Source organism: Geotrypetes seraphini, chromosome 8, assembly GCF_902459505.1.
Source record: "Geotrypetes seraphini chromosome 8, aGeoSer1.1, whole genome shotgun sequence".
Lineage (NCBI taxonomy): Eukaryota > Metazoa > Chordata > Amphibia > Gymnophiona > Dermophiidae > Geotrypetes > Geotrypetes seraphini.
Genome location: NC_047091.1, coordinates 122,150,930 through 122,171,303, shown reverse-complemented (window position 1 = coordinate 122,171,303; position 20,374 = coordinate 122,150,930). Strand labels below are relative to the sequence as shown.

Sequence of the window (20,374 nt, the reverse complement as noted above, 5' to 3'; positions counted from 1 at the left end):
CACTGCCTGGGCTTTGCAGTCCCCAGTTATGTCTAACACCAGCTTTAGCAGGATACATATTTCAAATCTGATATATTCTAATCACAAAATAGAAATAAAATTATTGTTTTCTACCTTTTGTTGTCTCTGGTTTCTGCTTTCATCTTCTTTTGACTCTCTTCCTTTCAGCATCTGCCCTCTCTGTCTCTTCAATCCAGCATCTGCCCTCTCCCCCTTCCATATGGTATCGGCCTTCTTTCTATGCCCCTCTCCCCTTTCCATCCAGCCTGCACCCCCTCTCTCCTTTTTACATGATTCATTCTGCTCTCTTCATTTTTATCTCTCCTACACCAGATCTAGCATCTTTGTCCCTCTCTCCTTATTTCTCTGCTGACCCCCTTCCCAGCATCAATATCTCTCTACATTCTCATTCCTCTGTCTCTCCCCTTTCTCTCATCTGATCTCTCCATTTCAACCTGTCCCTTTCCCCTCCTCTAATCTACCTGTCAGCTGTCTCTTTCCTTTTTTCCTCTTCCCCTGTCCAGCAGTAACTCTCTCCCCTTCGCTTTCCCTCCTGCCCTCCCAGCAGCATCTCTCCTTCTCACTCCCTCCAGGTCCAGTGGCAGCTCTCCCTTTATCGAGCAGCTTCCCAGCCTCCAAACAGTGGCTTCCTCCTCTTCCCTCCGCTCCCCTCAGTACTTACCTGCAGCAGCGCCAGTAGCGTCAGCACAGCGATTCACTTAGGCAGCCTTGGAGCTTTGGCTGAGTCACCTCTTATGATGCAACTTCCTCTTTCCTCAGAGGCGGCGTGACCCATCCAAGGACCCAAGGCTGCCTAAGCGAATCTCTGAGCTGACGCTATTGGCGCTGTTGCAGGCAAGTATTGAGAGCTGAGAAGCAAAACGTCAGAGCTTCCTTGATCTTGCCGGCGCTGTGCGGACCAGTAAAAAATTTCTGCAGACCGACACCGGTCCGCGGACCGGCGTTTGAAGAACACTGTTCTAGTTGGTTGAAGAGATTCAAAGGAAGTCGGTTTGAATCCCACCAGAGTCATTTTTGGGGTTTTTGCAAGGTACTCTTGAGTTTTTGCCAGGTACCTGTAATTTGGATTGGCCTCCATGTTCTTATCAATAACTGTCTCAATAACTGTCTTCACTCTGTCTAGAAAGTTTCAGATTCAGATTCAAGACCTTTCTCCACACCTCATTTGTCTTTCCTATTCACTTTGGGGGTGTGAACACCCCTGGAACCCGTGGATTACCGCATCTAAGTGGTATAGTTTTGTGGGAAGCTGATCTTAGAAGTTGTATGGTCTACCATCAGTGTGTGATGCTAAAGAGTGGCTTTCTGCGTCTGCCTTGATTTAGATTTAACAGAAACATTGCAGATAAGAAAGAGTGTGATAGTGGAGGCACAAATTTCAAGAGGTTAATTCCCAAAAGGCATTCAGATGGTGCCCTTAGAAAAGATTTTCATTGTGTTTTTAGAAACCTAACAATGAAGATCATCATGACAACATCCCCCTTCCTTCCTTCCTTTCCCCTCCATCCATCCCTATCCACCTCAAAGGAACTCACGCTCTCTTCTGAAGGTCAGGGTCGCATTTTGGTACAGAATGGTCTGTCCTAAGCTCAGCTGTGCCTCACATCTGTACATCGTGCCTTCTGGCATTTCAGATGGCAGCTCCAGACGGGTCTCGTATCTATATAGGTCTTCATCTTCATCCTCAGTGTCCTTCAGTGGCATCATAGGCAGCTTCTCGTCCCCTTGATACCAGCTCAGGGTCAGGGCAGAGGGTGGGTACACTCGGTTGACAGCACAGCTGAGAAAAGGCTGTTGTACTAAACTGCTCTCTGGATGGAAGTCCAGCTTAATCTTGTCAGGAAAAGCTGCAGAAAAATCGACATTGTTACTAAGTGCTGCCATCTATGAGGCCTGGGAACACAAATTCCATACTCATCTCCATCACCCATCAAGAAGCTCAAACCCAAACCATAAGCTTTTGGGGGTAGAGATCTTGTAACTGTGTGATTTATCTTTTTTAGGGATGTACTACACAATGAATGGTATTAACTAGTTCCACCTATTTAACAGTGAAGAAGTAGCCTAATGGTTAGAGCAATGGGTAGAGGAGCAGGACAGCCAGGGTTCAAATTAGAGAGTTGTGCAGGGACAGAAATCAAACCCATCCCTGCTGGAATCAAACCTGACCCCACCCATTACCGCTGGATTTGAATCCATCCCCACAAGTAATCTCTTCTGTCCCCGCCCATCCTCATAAACTTCAGAAGTAGTTACCTATTTCATTTAATTATGCTACTGAATTAGAGGCTCTGGTAGAGACCCATTTACAAATGAGCAAAGACACTGTATTAATTTGGAAATATTAATTGGGAAGAATACATACTTTGTAAACGGGTCTCTGTAGAGCCTCTAATGCAAATTTAAATATAGTCCAGCTGATGAGGGCCCTCAAGCTATGTCAGTTGAAGACTTCCTCTGAAGGTGGCCAAAAATCCATTTTACCGAGCTTGGCAGGCAGCAGCAATAACCCTAAGCCACAGATGCTGGCACCTCAGTGGTTCAAGGATGCTGCCAGCGACTGCTACACTTGGTAGAATGGAGTTCTGGCCACCTTTTGGAGGAGGTCCTCTGCTGGCGGTGCTTGGGGAGCCCACCAGCTACAGCAAGTACTTCAACACTGGAGAAATAAAACCAGAAATGCAGTTCCTTTTCTGTTGAATACAATACAAAGACATCTGCTATATACATTTTTCAAAGCTAAAATATTTCAGTCAATAAAGATTTATTTTTCCATCAAGCTGGTTCCAGTTTCTCTTTTTCCTGCTTTTCTATCTTCTGCAAATTCTTCTTCAAGCAGTCACCTTCCATTAGTTCCTCCTATGATGGTCCAGCATTTCTCTCCTCTTCCCATTGTAAAGCATGCTCACACCCTTCTATCCTGGATCATTCTCCCTCTTTTTCCCCCTCCCCACTCCTGCACAGCATTTCATTCTCTCTCCATCCCCATGTGTAACACTCACTGTTCATCATCTCTCTTTCATTCCCTCCCTTGCTGCAAAGGGAGTGGGAAAAGAGAGATCCAGGGTGCATCTCATCCACCCCTTCTACTGCCACATCCAACATTTCTCCCTCTCTCATCCCCTGGATTATGTGCAGCATTTTTCACCCCTGCCTAGTGCCCACCAGCCCTGTGTCCAACATTTCTCCTTCTTTCATCCCTCTCCAGCACCAAGCTACATTTCTCCGCCCATTCCCTCCACCACCGTGTCCAACATTCCTCCCTCTTGTATTCCTTACAGTCTGTCCCACTGTTCCCTCTCCACCACCATATCCAAAATTTTTCTTCATCTTTCTCTTCCCCATGCATCTCTACTTCACTCCTCTCCCACCATCATGTTAAACAATTCTCTCCCTCCCTGTGCCCAACCTCTCTTTCCCTCTCACTCAAATACCCACGCTCAACAATTCTCCCTTTCTATTCCCTTCCCCTTCTCAGCATCTCTTTCCCTCCCTCCATCCTATGTCCCAAGTTCATGCCCCCTTCTTCTCTCCCTTTTGTGTCCAAACCCTTTCCTCCCTCTCTTCTATGTCCCAAGTTTGTGCTCCCTTCTCTCCTTCCTTCCAGTCTTTGTCCCAAGTTCTTGCCCTTGCCATGTCCCAATATGCTTACTCCCCCCCTCCCTCCTTAGTCACAAGTTCATGCCCCCTCTCTCCCTTCCTTGTCTCAACACGCTCCCTCCCATCTGTGTCTCGTTTATGCCCCCTCCCGTGGGTGTGTACCAAAACCATCCAAGTAGGCCTCCTTCTTCTTGCCTTTCAGCTGCACTTGCATCTTCACAAAGCCGCGGGCAGCGGTTCCTACACATTGCACATGGCTGACCAGGAAACCTCTCTGATGTCAGCTCTGATGTTAGAGGGAAGGCTTCTGGGTCAGCTGAAGGCAGCATGAAGGAAACGCTGCCTGTGGCTTTGTGAAGAAGCAAGAGCGGCTGGAAGGCAGGAAGAAGGAGTTTCTGCTTGGATGAGTAAGGTAACAAACCTGCCGGAGTTCTGCAAGAGGTACCTCCATCCTGTGGGGTCCCCACGGACCCAGGGGAGAACCCTGCGGGATCCCTGGTGATTCTGTGGGATTCCCGTCAGCCCTGTTTCTATGCAGCTCTTTAGTTCAAATCCCCACTTCAGCTGCTGATATTTGTTATGCTCTGGAACAAGTCACTTATCTCACATTACCTCAGGAAACCACTTGTATTGTAAGCTCTTTAGGAAAGGGACATATTGAAGCTGAATCCTGTACAGCACAGCGTATGTTCCGTAATGCTATAAATAATATTTACAGTACATCAGCATCACTGAGACTAGCTGCAGTATGATTATTTCATCCAAACATTATTAATTGACCAGTTTACAACAAAAAAAGAAGTGCATACTGATTTTATGAAGTATTGGAGCTGGGCCTACTCCCTTCCCCTTTCCCCTCAAGTAGGGGGCATATTCCCATCTACACATATGGCTGTTAAACTAATACATAAAGGACAAAAATTTGATCATGTAACCCCATTCCTAATAAAATCACATTGGCTTCTGATAACACACTGAATTACATACAAAATTTTACTGTTAACATTTAAAATAAAATCCCTTCATACACCCACTTTCTTGGACAAGCTGATTATTCCTTACAGTTCCATTAGAATGTTAAGATCAAATACCCAAAATCTTTTACATATTCCCTCAGTCAGACATCTCTTTTATGACACTACCCGTAAACATATTTTTTCAGTAAGTGCACCTGAACACTGGAATTCTTTACCCACTCACTTAAGAGAAGAGAAAAACGTTGATAAATTTAAAATGAACTTAAAAACCTTTATGTTTAAGGATGCATATATTCTGTAACCTTCCATCTGATCAATTCAATGACTTCCTGCAACTTAAAGATAATTAAGGAAGAGTATAGCTTTCTGTCCCTCTTGTACTACCCTTTCTCCTCTTTTCTATAAATGATTGTAGTTCCACCCTCCTTCCCTTATGTTCCAATTTGTCTAGTAATTACCCTACATTAATAGTATGCTATTAATTTTGAATGGTATTTTTACTAATTTTAAACTTTATATTTAATGTCATGTACACTGCTTTGACAATATTAAGACAGTATATCAAATTTTTAATAAACTTGAAACTTACAGTACACTTGTAGATAGACAGGGTGCTGTGTGCTGTGACCTTGGCACTGCCCTATACAAGTCTTGGTGCCTTCATGGTAAATAGTAGCTTTCAGGATAGACAGTACACTGTATTGGCTACTGGAGAAGGTACTCCCAAGGTTGGTGTCCAAACCCTTCCAAAGAACTGTTCCACTGGAGCAGTCCAGGGAGCAGTTCAAGTGGATAGAGCTCCCCAACTGAACCAGGGGCTTGCTAGGCATCACGGTGAGCAAGGACTCTCTTGGGGAAGCCAGCCCTAGGGAGAGTAGAAAATCATTCAGTTGCTCAGCTATGTTCAAACATATGCCAACATATAAACTGAATTTAATGTAATGTGTATCTCACTCATACCTTCCCGATCCACACCATCCCCATTGCCAAATAAAATGCAGGAGGTGCTATCAGAAAATAAATGTGTGTTACTAAAAAGAACAGACAAGAATAAGACCAACTTTAGTCTTAGCCCAGTCTCTGGATTCTTTGGTACAAGAATGAGAAAAAGCAAAGGTACAAGGGAGGAGGAAGAGGCTAGGGATTACATCTTCCAAATCTTTTTTTATGCTATAACTGTTTCCTTGCAAAATAAGTAAAGGCTGTGTACTCTCCTTGGGGGTTACAGTGGCAGGAAGTATCATTTGTTAGTTGTACATCTCACATCTTTATCCTTTGTAATAGAAACTGTGGATTAATTAATTGAGCAGACGTGGGATTGACACACACAAGAATAGCAGAACCTATGTAGTGGGTGTAAATCCCCAATCAAGAGCAAGGACGCTCAGGATCGGGAATGCAGTGCTGTTAATAGTGCATTTGACTAATCAACCTTCCCAGTTATCCAATCAGTTAATCTGGTGCGCTAGTCGATTTAGCGCGCTCTAACTAATTTAGCATGTGCTAACAATTATTTCACACTAAATGCTAACGTGTTCATAGAATATAATGGACGGGGGGGTCACGTGATGTCGTGTTCCTGAACGGACGTGCCTCTGTACATATCCGGGCCATGCCATCCTGATTCTGCTATTCTGCCCTAGCCTTCTTCTCAGAACCAGCTATTTAGCGCCCTAACGATCCTCGGGTGTTAACCGGAACACAGGGAGCATTTTTCCAGAGCATTTACTACTTGCTATGCGGCTAGCCGAGGCACACAGATCTAAAGATGGCGAAGAGCCACGAGGTACCTATGTTTACCATTCAAGAAGCTGCCATACAAGAACTGATTAAATCTCTCACATTGGTTATGGCCAAAATTCAAACTTTTATGGAGGACTTCAGGGAGACCCTGGAAACTCATGCGAGCCGTATCCAGTGGGCTGAGGACCATGTGGCCCAGCAGGAGGATCACACGGCCAATTTCAAGGAGCGGATCAGAGTCCTGGAAACTGCTAAGGCGACCCTATTGGAAAGACTCGATGACCATGAAAATCGGAGTCATAGGAATAATTTGCGATTCATCGGGTTGCCTAGCACTATTCGCGATATCGATCTCCATTCCTGTTTGGAGACCTGACTGCCTGGGGTCCTGGAGGCAAGTGAATCAGGGGTGCGCATTCTTATCGAACAGGCACACCGAGTGGGTCCCAGAAGAGATGGCGATCAGCGGCCCCAACCGGTCCTAGCTCACTTTCTCAACTTTAAAGGAGCGTGTCCTCGCTTGATATCGCCGAGGACCGGGCTTTACATGAGTAGCACAAGATCTGGTTTTCCAGGATTTTTCACTCCAAGTATCTTCTCGCTGACGGGCGATGGTGCCTCACTGCAACACCCTGTTCCAGCGCAATATCAGGGTCTCCTTGCTGTATCCTGCGAGGGCCCGAGTCTCCCATAATAACAAAGTCTTCTACTTGACTCGCCAGGGGACCTGGATCACTTTATTCAAAACCTGCGGGTGCCCCTGCGTGAGGCGTTGGATGTAGCCTGAGTCTCTCACTACATGCTGTGTCTCTCAGTGTGCGTCTGAGATGTATGCCTTTGCTTGTTTGCTTTGTAAGCGAGCGGGGACGACACCATGAGTATAATTCTCTACCTGGGAATTGTTTTCCCTCCAGTTTCCCCTGTTTCATAAAGCTGACCCGGCGTTCTACTCTGCTGCACTCTGCTGGATATACTAGACTGGGGTCGCCTGCCCTGTTGGCCACATTCTCACCTGCGCGACCACTGCTGTTGAGCCTGGATTCAACGATGGCTGTCCTGGAGGCTCTCTATCCTTGCTAGCGGGGCCTCGTGGGTTCCTCTTTCTTTTCTTCTACCAGGGAAGGAAGATATCAGAACTGGCCTTGTTGATCTTTTGGGGGCACCTTCAGAACTTCCCACCCCCTGGATTTTCCAGCTTGGACTTGCTCCGGGACGTACCTGCTACCTGCCCTGGGGCAGCGGCGTTGAGTTGCTGGTGTTGGTTGCCTGGCACCGCACTTGCTTGGTGTTTATCTGACAGCTTCTGCTGTCTTTTTATGGCCATTTTGCCATGTATTATTTGTCACTTGTTCATTGTTCCTATTATTGGACTTCTTCAATATTGTGTTCTTGTTTCTTCGGGCATGGCCTGGGGCTGTTTGCTGTTCTTTCATATTTGGGGTCTTGCATGGTTTTACTATGCTGGATTCGGGGATTGGGAGGGACTGGGTGGGGTGGGGAGGGAGTGTGCATGGGGGACTGTATGGAAGTATGATTGGGTTCTGTTTGAGATGTGTGTGTGAATGTATGGGCCTCTGGATGCTGGTCTGGTTTTTTATTTTTCTTTTGGGTTCTAAACAGCTCCTATTTGTGAGTTGGAGGAGGCATTTGCTGGGACGGCCTCCACCACTCCAAGCTATGGTTTTATTACTGGCTTTTGTACTGAGTATTGCCCTTTTGCTATGGCACAACTTCATGTAAAATCCTTAAATGTAGATGGAATCCACTCACCTGTTAAACGTACTAAGATTCTGGCATACCTTAAGCGGGAACAATACCGACATAGCATTTTTACAGGAGACCCACCTGACTCCCAGTGAACATGCTAAGCTCAGAAGGGATTGGGTGGGGCATGCTTCTTTCACAGCTCGCAAATACGGGATGGCCATTCTTATCCACAAAAATATTCCCTTTCATATCCATCAGCAAATTGCAGATCCATAGGGTCGTTATATTATTTTGATTGGGGAGCTTTGGGGTCACCCGCTTGTACTCTGTAACATCTATGCCCCTAACACTTACTCTCATGGTTTCTTCTCTTTGATGGGTCTTCTGGCATCGTTGAGTTCCAACTCTTATTGTGGGGGGGGGGGACTTTAATGTTGTGGCTGATCCTTCTAGGGATTGCAAATCGGCTAAGTCACCCTCGCGGTGTCATTTTGCCAAGAATTTCCTAATGAAAGAACTCAGCCTCCTGGACTCTTGGCATCTCCTGCATCCGACCGAAGCTGACTTTTCTTTCTACTCACATCCCCACGCGGTCTACTCTCACATCGACTATCTTCTTATTTCGGAGGCGCTTTTTCCCAGACTATTGACGGCATGGATTCTAGAACCTTTGGTCTCTGATCACGCTCTTATAAGCTTATCTTTACATTATAGTTCTTCCCAGGCCGCCCGCATTTGGCGGATGTCTCCATACCTCTATCAGGATGCATGCTGCCACACATATCTTCATCAGAACTGGGAGTCTTATATTTAGACTAACTCGGTAGATGACGCTGGCCCGGTCGTATTTTGGGAGGCCGCCAAAGCAGTCATGCGTGGCTACATTCTTGCTTATACGGTTGCGCAACGGAAGCGTCAAGATCAGAAACTCTTATCTCTTTCTGGGAAATTGCACGCGTTGCACAGAACTCATGTTGCTGGCATGGATGATGCTACCAGGCATTAAATAGGTCTTTTAAAGACTCAAATTAATTATTTGTTGAACCAGCGCGCTAACCGCAGTATTTACTATTACAAATATAAATTGCATCATTGGGGAGACAAATCGGGACGTCTTCTAGCTAACCTGGTCAGACCTCCCAAGGCCCGACACATCATTACCTCTATCTAGGATAAACGGGGCGGGCTTCATACTGATCCTCAGGCTATTACCAGACAATTCGTGCAATTTTATACGGATCTCTATTCCGCGCAGCCTGGAGCTAGAGCACTTTTCCTATGCGACTTTTCTATGCCACAGTTGACTGATACACAACGAGATGTTCTTAACGGCCCTATTTTGGAGGAGGAGATTCAATCAGCTATAAAGCATCTTAAATTGGCCAAGACTCCGGGTCTGGACGGGTTGGGCCCTGAATTCTATAAACTTTTAGCTCCCGGGGCACTTCTGCCTTTCCAAGTTTATTTTATGGGACTCCGAACGGAGACTCTGCCTGGGGATACTCATAACCGGGCGCATATTATCATTTTACCGAAGCCAGGTAGACCTTTGGACGCCTTGGAATCCTACCATCCCATTTATCTGTTAAATCAAGATATTAAGATCCTGGCAAGCATCTTGGCCACCCATCTCAACGCGTATCTACCGGTGCTAATTCATGAGGATCAGGTAGGCTTTGTTCCAGGCAGATATGCCTCTATGAACTTATTGAAAGTGTTGGCGGTGTTCCAATCTTCTCATACTCCTGCAGATCGGGCTTTGATTACGAGCCTGGATGTAGAAAAGGCTTTTGATATGGTGTCTTGGGCCCACCTTTTCAGGGTCCTGGGACGTTTTGGTTTCTAGGGGGATTTTCTTGCTTGAGTGGGAGCCCTATATTCCAATCCTCAATTGCAACTGCTGGTGAATGGCGGAGTCTCTGACCCTTTTCTTTTGGACAGGGACATGCGCCAGGGCTGTCCTCTCTCCCCTCTTTTCTTTCTCTTATCCTTAGAGCCCTTGGTGATCCGCATACGAGGGGATCCTGACTTGCAGGGCCTGCGGGTGGGTACCCAAGAATTCCGCATTAGCATGTTTACCGACGATATGTTATTGTATGTCCGGCATGCAGATCAGACTGTTCCGGTTCTTATGTCTCTTATCCAGCTCTATGGTACCTTCTCTGGCCTTAGAATCAATTTTAATAAGATGGAGGCTCTGATTTTGGGCTCCCTTCCCTCAGACCCTTGGTGCGCTCAATTAGGCATTGGCTTAGCCCCCGGAAAACTTAAATATCTGGGCATCATGTTGTTTGTCAAACCTGAGAAATTATATGCGGCTAATATTTCCGCAACTATTGGGAAAATTAAAACCCTTTGTCATAAATGGCGTTTTTTACCTCTTTCCCTGATGAGCAGAGTTGCATTGGTCAAAATGGTCTTATTCCCTAAATTGCTGTACCCCTTGCAGACCATTCTGGTGTGGCTCACGCGTGCTGATGAGCAGCTCTACAAGTCATTCGGGCATTTATCTGGGGGGTCGGGCCGCAAGCATTAGCTTTTTGAAATTATCTCAGTGTCGGGAGCGGGGCAGTCTCGGTCTCCCGGATATCCGCACTTACAACATTGCGGCATTGCTTCGCTGGATGCATGAACAACTGGTGTCTACGAGGCGTTATTCCTCCCCTGCTCTTCTTAGGAATGCTGTTTGCCCTACTCCTTTTCTTACTTTTTTCATCGGGGAGGATGGGGATCTGGGGGAGCTGGAGCGCCGTTTTTTTCTTTCTTACTACCTTTTCTCCAGGCTTGGAGGTGGTGTCCACTGCCTCCCCTTTCTTATCCCTCCTGCGTAACCCTGATTTCATTCCTGGGTTGCATGGACTTGCCGGTTTGCGGGGTTGGGCGGAGAGGGACTTTGCTGTCCTTGCTCTGGGGGGGGGTGCTTTTCCCCTCCCTCTCACAATTAAGAGATGTTTGGGAGCTGCCTGCCGCTCACTTTTACACTTATACCCAAATTGCCATTATTATCTGTCGGTGCACAGGGCTCTTGGGGACCGCTGGACCTTGGGTAAGTTGAATGAGATTTTTCTGCCTACCCCTACCTCATCCAATAGAATTTCTACATGGTATGCTGTGGGTAGGATGTGTTTGGGGTAGGACCATCTGACTTCTCTGGCTAGGGAGTGGTCCACTGCAGTGGCGTACCTAGGGTATGTGGCACCTAGGGCCCATCATTTTTTTGACACACACACCCCCCCCATATAAAATTCTTTTATTTATTTTTTTTTTTTGCAATAACCATGAAATGGAATAAATGGTCAGAATAGAAACAGGCAATGAAAATTTTCTTTTATTGAACCTCATATATGGAACCATTATTCCAAACATAACATAACATAAATTATGTCTAAATTGTCATGACATTAGAAGTACATATGGAGTAGTTGCAGGTGATGCTTGGGACAGTTCTGATTGTGTTAGTTCGGTTTTATGTGTTTTTTGAATAGAAGGGTTTTTATTTATTTTTTGGTGGTGATGGAGAGTACAAGGATCAAATAGCCTGAACATTGCTAAATGAATTGGTAAAGGCTGAACAGGAATGGGGAGGGGCGGAGGGTGATTAAGTGTTAAAGTTATTAGATGATCAGAGAGGGGAAGAAGTAAAGGAGGAAAAATTAGAGTGAACAGTTGGAGAAGTTGACAAGATCAAGGCAGTGGCCATTCTGGTTAGTAGGGATAGTGGAGCATATCTGGAGACTGAGTAAGAAGGTTAAATCAACAAACTTAAAAGCAATTTAGAATTCTCTTCCATTTTTGTTCCCATTATAAAAAAACACTGATAAGTTCCCAGGAAAAAAATACATTAAAATAAGAAGTGAAAACAAAAGCCCCTACAGATGAGAACATAACATAAGAATAGCCTAACTGGGTCACACCAATGGTCCATCATGCCCAGTAGCCCATTCTCATGGTAGCCAATAGTGCTGCTCGATTCAGAGAAAAATATTTCATTCGATTCGATTCACCCTGTTGAATCGATTTTTCGATTCGATTCACTGTTAATGACACCGCTTTTTAAGTTTAAACAAAGTACAACAATAAATTTCACAACAACAATAAATTTCACAAAGTACTTAAAAAAAAAATCACATTTTTCCATTAAAGCAGTTCTGGAGACATTTGCTTGAACAGTCTTTTTTCCCAGTCCATAAGCAAGCAATATGAAAAAGATTTCCTTAATTATCTACTCAAACATTTTTGCTATTTACTTTCATTGTACCTAGACTATTATTCAGTAGAAAAAATTTAGTTTGTTCAATCAAGCAGAACATTCACTCATAGAAGTCCAATGTCCACACAGGATTTGATTGAACAAACCAAATTTTTTCTACTGAATAATAGTTTAGGTATACTGAATAGCAAAAATGTTAAAGCCACACAGAAAAGCAGTAAAAGTCAATAGGTTCTCCAAGTGGGAACAATCTGATGTCTCAGTACTTGAGGAAAAGACCACGTAATAATATTTATAAGATAAATCATATAAATGATTATACTGAAGCAGGGTGTCCTCAGCGTGAGAGGTAAGCGAGAGGAGAGAATTCTCCAGCGCTTTACACAATAAGGCATAGGTTAATCACCCTCTGCCTGCAGTGCACACCATCATAGGACACCTCAGGTGTGCTCAAATTAATCAATGTGATAAATTAAACAGTGATAAACAATTGGTCAATCACAAGAGTGCAAGATCAAACAGGTTGTTCCCACTCAGAGAACCTATTGACTTTACTGCTTTTCTGTGTGAGTAGATAATTAAGCAAATTTCTGATAGCCTACAGAACTGATTCTCACCTTCCATCCCCAGCCCCCAAGACTTACCAGACCCCCCCTGCCAATGTATTTACTTACTGCCTGAACTGGATATTAAATCATGGGGAAGAGAGGAGAAATGCGGGGAAAGAGCCAGCCAAAACTAGTATTTGTTGCTGCTGAGTGACGAGGTCTGCTGCACGAGGTCCGCTCGCTCGTCGCTTGACTCTCCCACTCCTTTCGTTTCTTCCGATGTAATTTACTGTTTCGCAAAACCGGAAGTTACATTAGATGGGAAGAGTCCGGCGGCGTGAAATAGTCCGAACTCGTCGATTCACCTGATTCGAATCGGTGAACCGATTCGAATCGTGAATCGGGCAGCACTAGTAGCCAATCCAGGTCACTAGTACTTGGTGAAAACCCAAAGAGTAGCAACATTCCATGCTACCAATCCAGGGCAAGCAGACGCTTCCCCCATGTCTTAATAACAGACAATGGACTTTTCCTCCAGGAATTTGTCTAAACCTTTCTTAAAACCAGCTACAATATCTACTTTTAACATAACTTCTGGCCACTTCATTTTTAAGCTTAGATCTTTCCTTCCAAACAGAGACCTTGCTATATGTCAAATACAGCACAAGGTAACTTCACACAGACTTAACTGTGCAGGAAATGAATCTCCTCATACACCCACCATATAGTGCAAAAATGTGCAAAGGTCTGTTTTTTTCTTTCGATCACTACATAGCCTAATGCCACACAAGCAGCGCTGTTACAAACATATTCTGAAGGTCAATGCTAAGGTTGACAAAGTTTCCTTCCTTGGACCAGAAGGAGATACTGACAAACCACTGGAAGAGATTCTAAAACAACTACCCAGAAATAACACCCAAAGACCCACTCAGTGTGTGAACCAGTTGAGTGGAGTGGACTAACTGGGGGTGGAAATGGGCCCAGAGTTTACTCAGCAGAATTTCCCAGACTACCTCTTCCTCTCAACACACTGACATGCTACCACCACCACCAACACTAGGAACACCTCACCGAGTATGCCAGCAATGCTTATAAACTTTATAAAACACATTATTATATTTTCTTATAAAGCATATATTTTAACTGAACTCAGCCTTGCCATTCACAAAAATAGAAAAGTTCCCATTTCAAGCTGTCCCATGTACACTTTTCAAATCTAACATATTGTAATCACAAAACAGAAAATAAAATTATTTTTTCTACCTTTTGTTCTCTGGTCAATATTCAAATCTTGTTGGTCCCAGGCTCTTGTTGTCTTGCTTGCCAGGGTCTCCTTTCTCCGTGCTAACCATCCGTCTGCCATCTCTGTCCTCCCCTTCCGTTTCCCTTCCCTCTCCTGGAGATCTGGCATCTTTCCTTTTTTTTGTCTCCATCCACAGATTCACCTTTTCTCAACTCCCCACCACCCCAGGATCCACCATCTCTCTCTTTCTGTTCCCAACTATCCTCCTATCCAGTATCTCTATCCCCCCTCCACACCATCCCCTGTTTCCAAGTTCTCTCCCTTTCTGTTCCTTCCCTCCCTAAATCCCATTATGCACCATCTCTCTCCTACTCCTCTGTTTTTAGACCCATTATTTCTAACCCCCAAAGTCTGGCATATGCACGTGTCTTTGAACCCCCCCTTCCCTCTCTCCCTCTGTGTACTTTTACACCAGGACCCCCCTCCCCCGAAGGTCTGTCCCCCCTCTGAAGGCCTAAACCCCACCCCTGAAGGCCTGCACCCCCCCGAAGGTCTGTACCTCCTGAAGGCCTGCACCCCCCCTGAAGGCCTGCACCCCCCCACCCGAAGATCTGTCCCCCCCTGAAAGCCTACACCCCCCCGAAGGTCTGTACTTCCTGAAGGTCTGCACCCCACCCGAAGGTCTGTCCCCCCCTGAAGGCCTGCACCCATCCCGAAGGCCTGCACCCCCCTGAAGGCCTGCACCCCCCTGGAGGCCTGCAGCCGCCCCCCCGAAGGTCTGTACCTCCTGAAGGCCTGCACCCCACCCGAAGGTCTGTCCCCCCCTGAAGGCCTGCACCCATCCCGAAGGCCTGCACCCACCCCGAATGCCTGCACCCCCCCCCGAAGGCCTGCACCCCCCTGAAGGCCTGCACCCCCCTGGAGGCCTGCACCCCCCCCCCCCGAAGGTCTGTACCTCCTGAAGGCCTGCACCCCCCTGAAGGCCTGAACCCCCTTGAAGGCCTGCACCACCCTGAAGGTCTGTATCTCCTGAAGGCCTGCACCCCCCTGAAGGCCTGCACCCCCCCTGAAGGCCTGCACCCCCCCGAAGGACTGTACCTCCTGAAGACCTGCACCCCCCTGAAGGCCTGCACCCCCCACCCGAAGATCTGTCCCCCCCTGAAAGCCTACACCCCCCGAAGGTCTTTACCTCCCACCCAAAGGTCTGTCCCCCCCCTTAAGGCCTACACCTCCCTCTTAAGGCCTACATCCCCCATCTAGTACTGTCTAATGCAATTAGGTACGGGTCAGGAGGCCAGAGGGGAAGCAGGACATTGCAGCAATTCCCAACTGACCCTCCCCCCTCGCCCTCTAAAGCAGGAGCCGGCTAGCAAGAGGAAGTTGCCGATCCTGCTTTAGGGGGGGAGGGTCAGTTGATGATTCGGGAGGCCGATTTTGGGGTTTTTAAAAAATTGATTCGGGCAGAAAAAAAAAATAACAATAAAACCACCGCCAAGCAGCCCAGCGATACTCACCCTCAGTTCCTGCCTTAATTGCAGTGTCCCACGCGGCTCGGGCTCCCTTTCTTGCTTCCACCCAGCCGGAAACCGGAAGTTGCTGACCAAGCTCCGACGGCGATGGGGGGTGTGGCCGTGGGGGAATGGAAGTTAAGAGAGAGGGCTCAGGCAGGATCACTTCGGGGACTCGCGGAAGCCTTGGAGTCGGGCAATAGCAGGGAAGTTCGCGGGCCATGACTCCAAGGCTCGAGCACCCCTAATGAGCTGGCACCCGGGGCGGCCCGCCCCCCCCCCCACCCCCACTAGGTACGCCACTGGTCCACTGACTTGGGGATGGGGGTTACGCCCCATGATCTCCATCAGTTCTTCCAGTCTCTTTACCTCCATGTTAAGGCAGTCCCCCTTCAGGAGACCCAATTCAAAATACTACACAGGGCGGACCTCACTCGTTCTCAGTGTCTTAAGTGCAAGCTCCAGCGGTGTACCTTTCTGCATTCCTTTTTTGAGTGTACTAAATTACAATTTTGGACCCCCGAGCATGCCTGCTTACAGAAGGTGCTTAATTGTGCTCTACCATGGAATGTCCCTGCTTTATTGTTGGGGGACGTGCAAGAGTGGATTCAACATGGTATGGACCCTCCATCTTTGAAGTTTGCTCTTCATGCAGTTTTGCTGGGGAAAAAAACTTATTTTACAACAGTGGGCATCTATGCTATGCAGCTTGCTTTTAAGAAGCAGCAGGCCCTCTACGAACTGGACACCTACTCTTCCCGACCACAGGACTCATGGAAGGTGTATTGTGGACTGTGGGACTCTTGCCTGACTTTCTAATGCTCTGGCTCTCTCCCCTTGATTTCTAGGGAGGTTGTGATTCCATTTTTCCTTTCTTTGGTGTTTGTTGTTTTATTTCAAACCTCTGCTAGGTGGAGCTGTATATATTCTGTATCATATTATATTCTATTATATTTTCTATATTATATCTTCTTTTTGCCCGAAGCTTGGATGATGTATGCAGTTTGTTGTGTTTGTGTATGACTGTGTGTGCTGTGCATGGGAGGATGGATGGTTTGAATCGTTTGGGGATTCTGTTCAAGTTTTGGATAGCAAGACGGGGATACTGGAGACACTTGTTTCCTTACTGCTTCTTTTGATGGGCACTTTATGACACTGGACCCTTTGAGGTTTTTCCTCACTTCGCTGCCAGCACTTTGACAGTTTTGCTTGTATTTTATGTCTTGCTCGGCACTCATTACCGATTTGATCCCTGTTCCTTGCTGTGCATTTATGTATTTCTGTACGCCTGCCTTATTTGTATTGTTACTAACGGTGTGCCCGGTTGTTCTCTGCCTCAATAAACATGATATTACAAAAAAAAAAAAAAAAAGAATATAATGGACGTGCTAGCATTTAGGGCACACTAATTGTTAGCGCACGCTAAATTAGTTAGCGAGTGCTAAATTGGCTAGTATGTCTTAGTAGAAGAGGGGGGTCTGTTTGATGGGTTTTCTATTGAAATGAGGTGACAGACTGCCATGAGCTCCCAATTAGGCACTCTTTGTCATTTCTAAATGACCAGAAAATATTTTTAAAAACCCAACAACAACTAACTTTAAAAAGCAAAAGTTTCAGCAATAGTTACTCAGACTTTATTTAGATCACATAATTGCTATTCAAGAATATACAAAACAAATTCTAAAAAGGAATAATAGAGGAAAAAAAGGAGGAGGGGCACAGGGTCAGGGATGAGGGGATGGTATTGGATGAGGGAGAAGTTGTAGGGCTAGAAAGTACAGAAGTGAGCCTCTGTCCAGGGATAAGAAGAAGGAACAGGAGTGAGTGAGGGTATAAGTCTGAGAAGGGAGCACAGAAGTGAGGACAAGATATGGAGTGAGGAGAAAGAATGAGGGAGACACGGATGAAGAGTGGGTACTGGGTAAAGAGGAACACATGAGTGAGTGGAGAAACTGGGGCAAGGAGGAAATACAGGCATGAGGAGAGATCAAAGGATATGAATGGAAACTAAAGTGACAGCAGCATTGTCAGTTGGAAAGAAGACGTGGCTTTTCTTTATCCGTGTGTGTTTGTTGTATCTCATGTCTATATATAGATGCCTACTACTACTGCTGCTATTTATCACTTATATAGCGCTTAAAGGCGTATGCAGCACTGTACATTTTGACATTTAATAGACGGTCCCAGCTCAGAAGAGCTTACAATCTAACTTGGACAGACAGACATGACATAGGGTTAAGGATGCAGAACCCAAGGTGAGAGGAATTAAGAGTTGAAATCAAACAACTTTTTAAACGGATGCCTATCCATCTCTTGTGTCTTTCTGTGTCTAGAGTCTAGTTCTCAGCCTACAAATTACTTTGCGTTTCTATGTATATGTGACTGTGTCTGTGTGTAAGTATTATCTGTATGAATGTCTCTGAGTGTGACTAGATTAGTGTGTGTAATTGAGTTTTTGTGGTTTGGGATTACTGTCTGTTACAGAAAGTTGAATCACATGATCAAAAGAAGCATCTTTGTATGTCTCACAAAAGCACCAAATGCAACAGCAAAACCTAGGAAAAAGCAGAGAGGAGACTTACCCTGGCATCCCAGGGTGATGGTGAAGAGAAGCAGTGTGAATCCTTTGTTCATTCCTTCAGCTGAGTCTCCTCTTTTGCTGACTGAGGGGTTGAAGAAGTTTGTACTGGTTTTTATTCACTCCCAGGGGATATCCTAAGCCCATTCGCAGAGGCTAAAAACAATGCTGGGTATTTCCAGAAGGGGATTTCAGTTTCTCGAAAGAAGTGCCAGAAATGTTCAAGAACAGACATCTGAGGTTCATTGCAAACTGTGCCTGATCATTCCAAAAGTATTAAAGTCCTGCCCACCCTGCTTCTACCTCTGCCACTTCTCATTTCTATAGCATGACCAGATGACCACAGTGCTGTTCAGATACTCACAAGAAACAGTCCCTGCAGGCATCCTGGAGCTTTCAGTCTAGTCCAGAGCAAATAAGAGGTTTTGAGCATATTACAGTGGACAAGGCCAGTCAGGGTCAATGGAGTAAATTCTGCCACTTGCAGCCACTCTTGGATTTTCAGAATGGACTTTTCAGCTCCAGGGTCTTTCCAAAACTATTATATGGAGCCCCTTCATTTGAACCTCTGTCACTAGCAAGGGTTTAGAATTTGTACTGTAGTCAGGTTTTGTTAGAATTAGCATCAGTTCAGTAGATGAGGCAATCAGTTTAGGTTCAGAGCCTTCTTGATTATTGGATCAATTCACTTTCTTTAAAGTATATCGTCCATTCCGAGTTACTTTGTTATTTGTGTTTCCCTCTGCTTGAGGTTGCATTTATAAGAAATTCTTACAACGACTGTTTGCCTATCAGGCAGCCAGTTGGGATAAGAAGTTACGCAATTTGTTTGTGCTGTTGCATTCACATTTTTGAAAATTATTAAAATCAACTTTATTTGTGAGGTTTTTTAGGAAATTAATAGCGATAATGGTTATTCTGTAGGTCACGGGGATTGCACAGTCTCTTGGCTTTGTAAACCGCATCGATCTGAGAGGTTTTGCGGTCTAGAAATGAAAAATGTAATGTAACCTCAAACCTCTGGAATGATTTCTCATGAGATGGGTGGATTGAGACTTGCTATTTGAGCAAGGTTTTCTCCCCAGCAGTTGTGCTGCATTTTTTTCTGCAGGAAATCAAGTGGTTAAAGGGGATTTTGGGGGGTTGGCTTTTTTAAAGTATTTTTATTGGTGCAAGAACAAATGTCAGAAGAAAGATATTAAGCCTCAACAATGTACCCATAGTTGGCAGAGTTAAACAAATAGTAAATTTGAAAGTGTGGGAACCATAAACTACGGTTCAAGAATACACTGTAATCGGAGAGGAAGTGACATCACCATCTAAGATGGACATTTGACTTTTCAGCTCTGCATTCCCTCCGATTTAATTTGCTAAAACCTCCCGTCACCACTTGCTTTTTTTTCAATTTTTGGCAGTGTGTTGGACTGGGGAGGGTTGTGTTCGAGATTCTTTGCTGGAGATGGCTCAGTCAACACGAAAAACTCTGCGTGATTATGCGTTTGGCCCGGCGGGGCCTGTGGTAGAGCCTGTTTTGTCGCACCCAGCCCGAGAGTCTGAGCAGCTGCCGGTTTCGCTCTCTGCAGTGGCTGGCGTGGAGTCGGAGGTAGATCCGCTAGTGGAGGTGTGGGCGATGTTTGTGGAGCTGCGCCAGGAGATGAAAGATCTGCGTGGTGATTATACTACACTAGCGGGGGAGCTACGTGGTGAGATCGCGGAAATTGGATCGCAAGTGAGTGAGTTGGAGACTTTGGTAGACGACCAACATACTATCTTGGAGAGGCTGGATACTCGATGCTTGGCTTTGCATTCTCAGCAAGTTTCGGTATTTGATAAGAACCGGAGTCGCCGGGCCAATTTAAGGATTCGTGGGCTTCCGGAAGTGCCGGATTATAAGGATTGTGAGTCGGTGGTGCAGAAGATTGTGGGCACGTTGTTTGATGGATCTCTGGGTGATGGGCCTATGTTACCAGTGGCGATAGAGCACTCATAGAGCATTGGCAGTGCCGAGAGGTAATAAGCCGAGAGATATTATTGTTTGCTTTAAGGACTTTAAAGTGAAGGAGGTGATTTATCATAAGGCCAGAGGTATGGAGGACTTTAAGTGGGATACTTTTGCTCTGGAAATTTATCAAGACCTCTCAGCAGTGACTTTACGTCGCAGAGCGGAATTGAAACCTTTATTGCGCATACTTAATGAGAAAAACAGTCGCTTAAGGTGGCGCTATCCGTTTGCTTTACT

At 45.7% G+C, this 20,374-nt stretch overlaps 1 protein-coding gene across 2 annotated transcripts in view; it reads right to left on the bottom strand.

Moving 5' to 3' along the window:
- MADCAM1 (mucosal vascular addressin cell adhesion molecule 1) overlaps nucleotides 1-18,257 on the bottom strand; it is a 31,352-nt gene extending 13,095 nt beyond the window's left edge. Inside the window, exons 1-4 of one of the 2 annotated variants that reach the window (XM_033955589.1) lie at nucleotides 18,140-18,186; nucleotides 5,559-5,605; nucleotides 5,188-5,463; nucleotides 1,557-1,868 (exon numbers count right to left, since the gene is read on the bottom strand). In XM_033955589.1, coding sequence (XP_033811480.1) covers nucleotides 1,557-1,868; nucleotides 5,188-5,463; nucleotides 5,559-5,605; nucleotides 18,140-18,147 — 643 coding nt within the window. In that variant the 5' untranslated portion in view covers nucleotides 18,148-18,186. Of the gene's footprint in view, nucleotides 1-1,556; nucleotides 1,869-5,187; nucleotides 5,464-5,558; nucleotides 5,606-18,139 lie in introns of both variants that reach the window. The other variant, XM_033955590.1, reaches the window with a different exon arrangement.
- Between the last annotated feature and the right edge of the window lie 2,117 nt (nucleotides 18,258-20,374).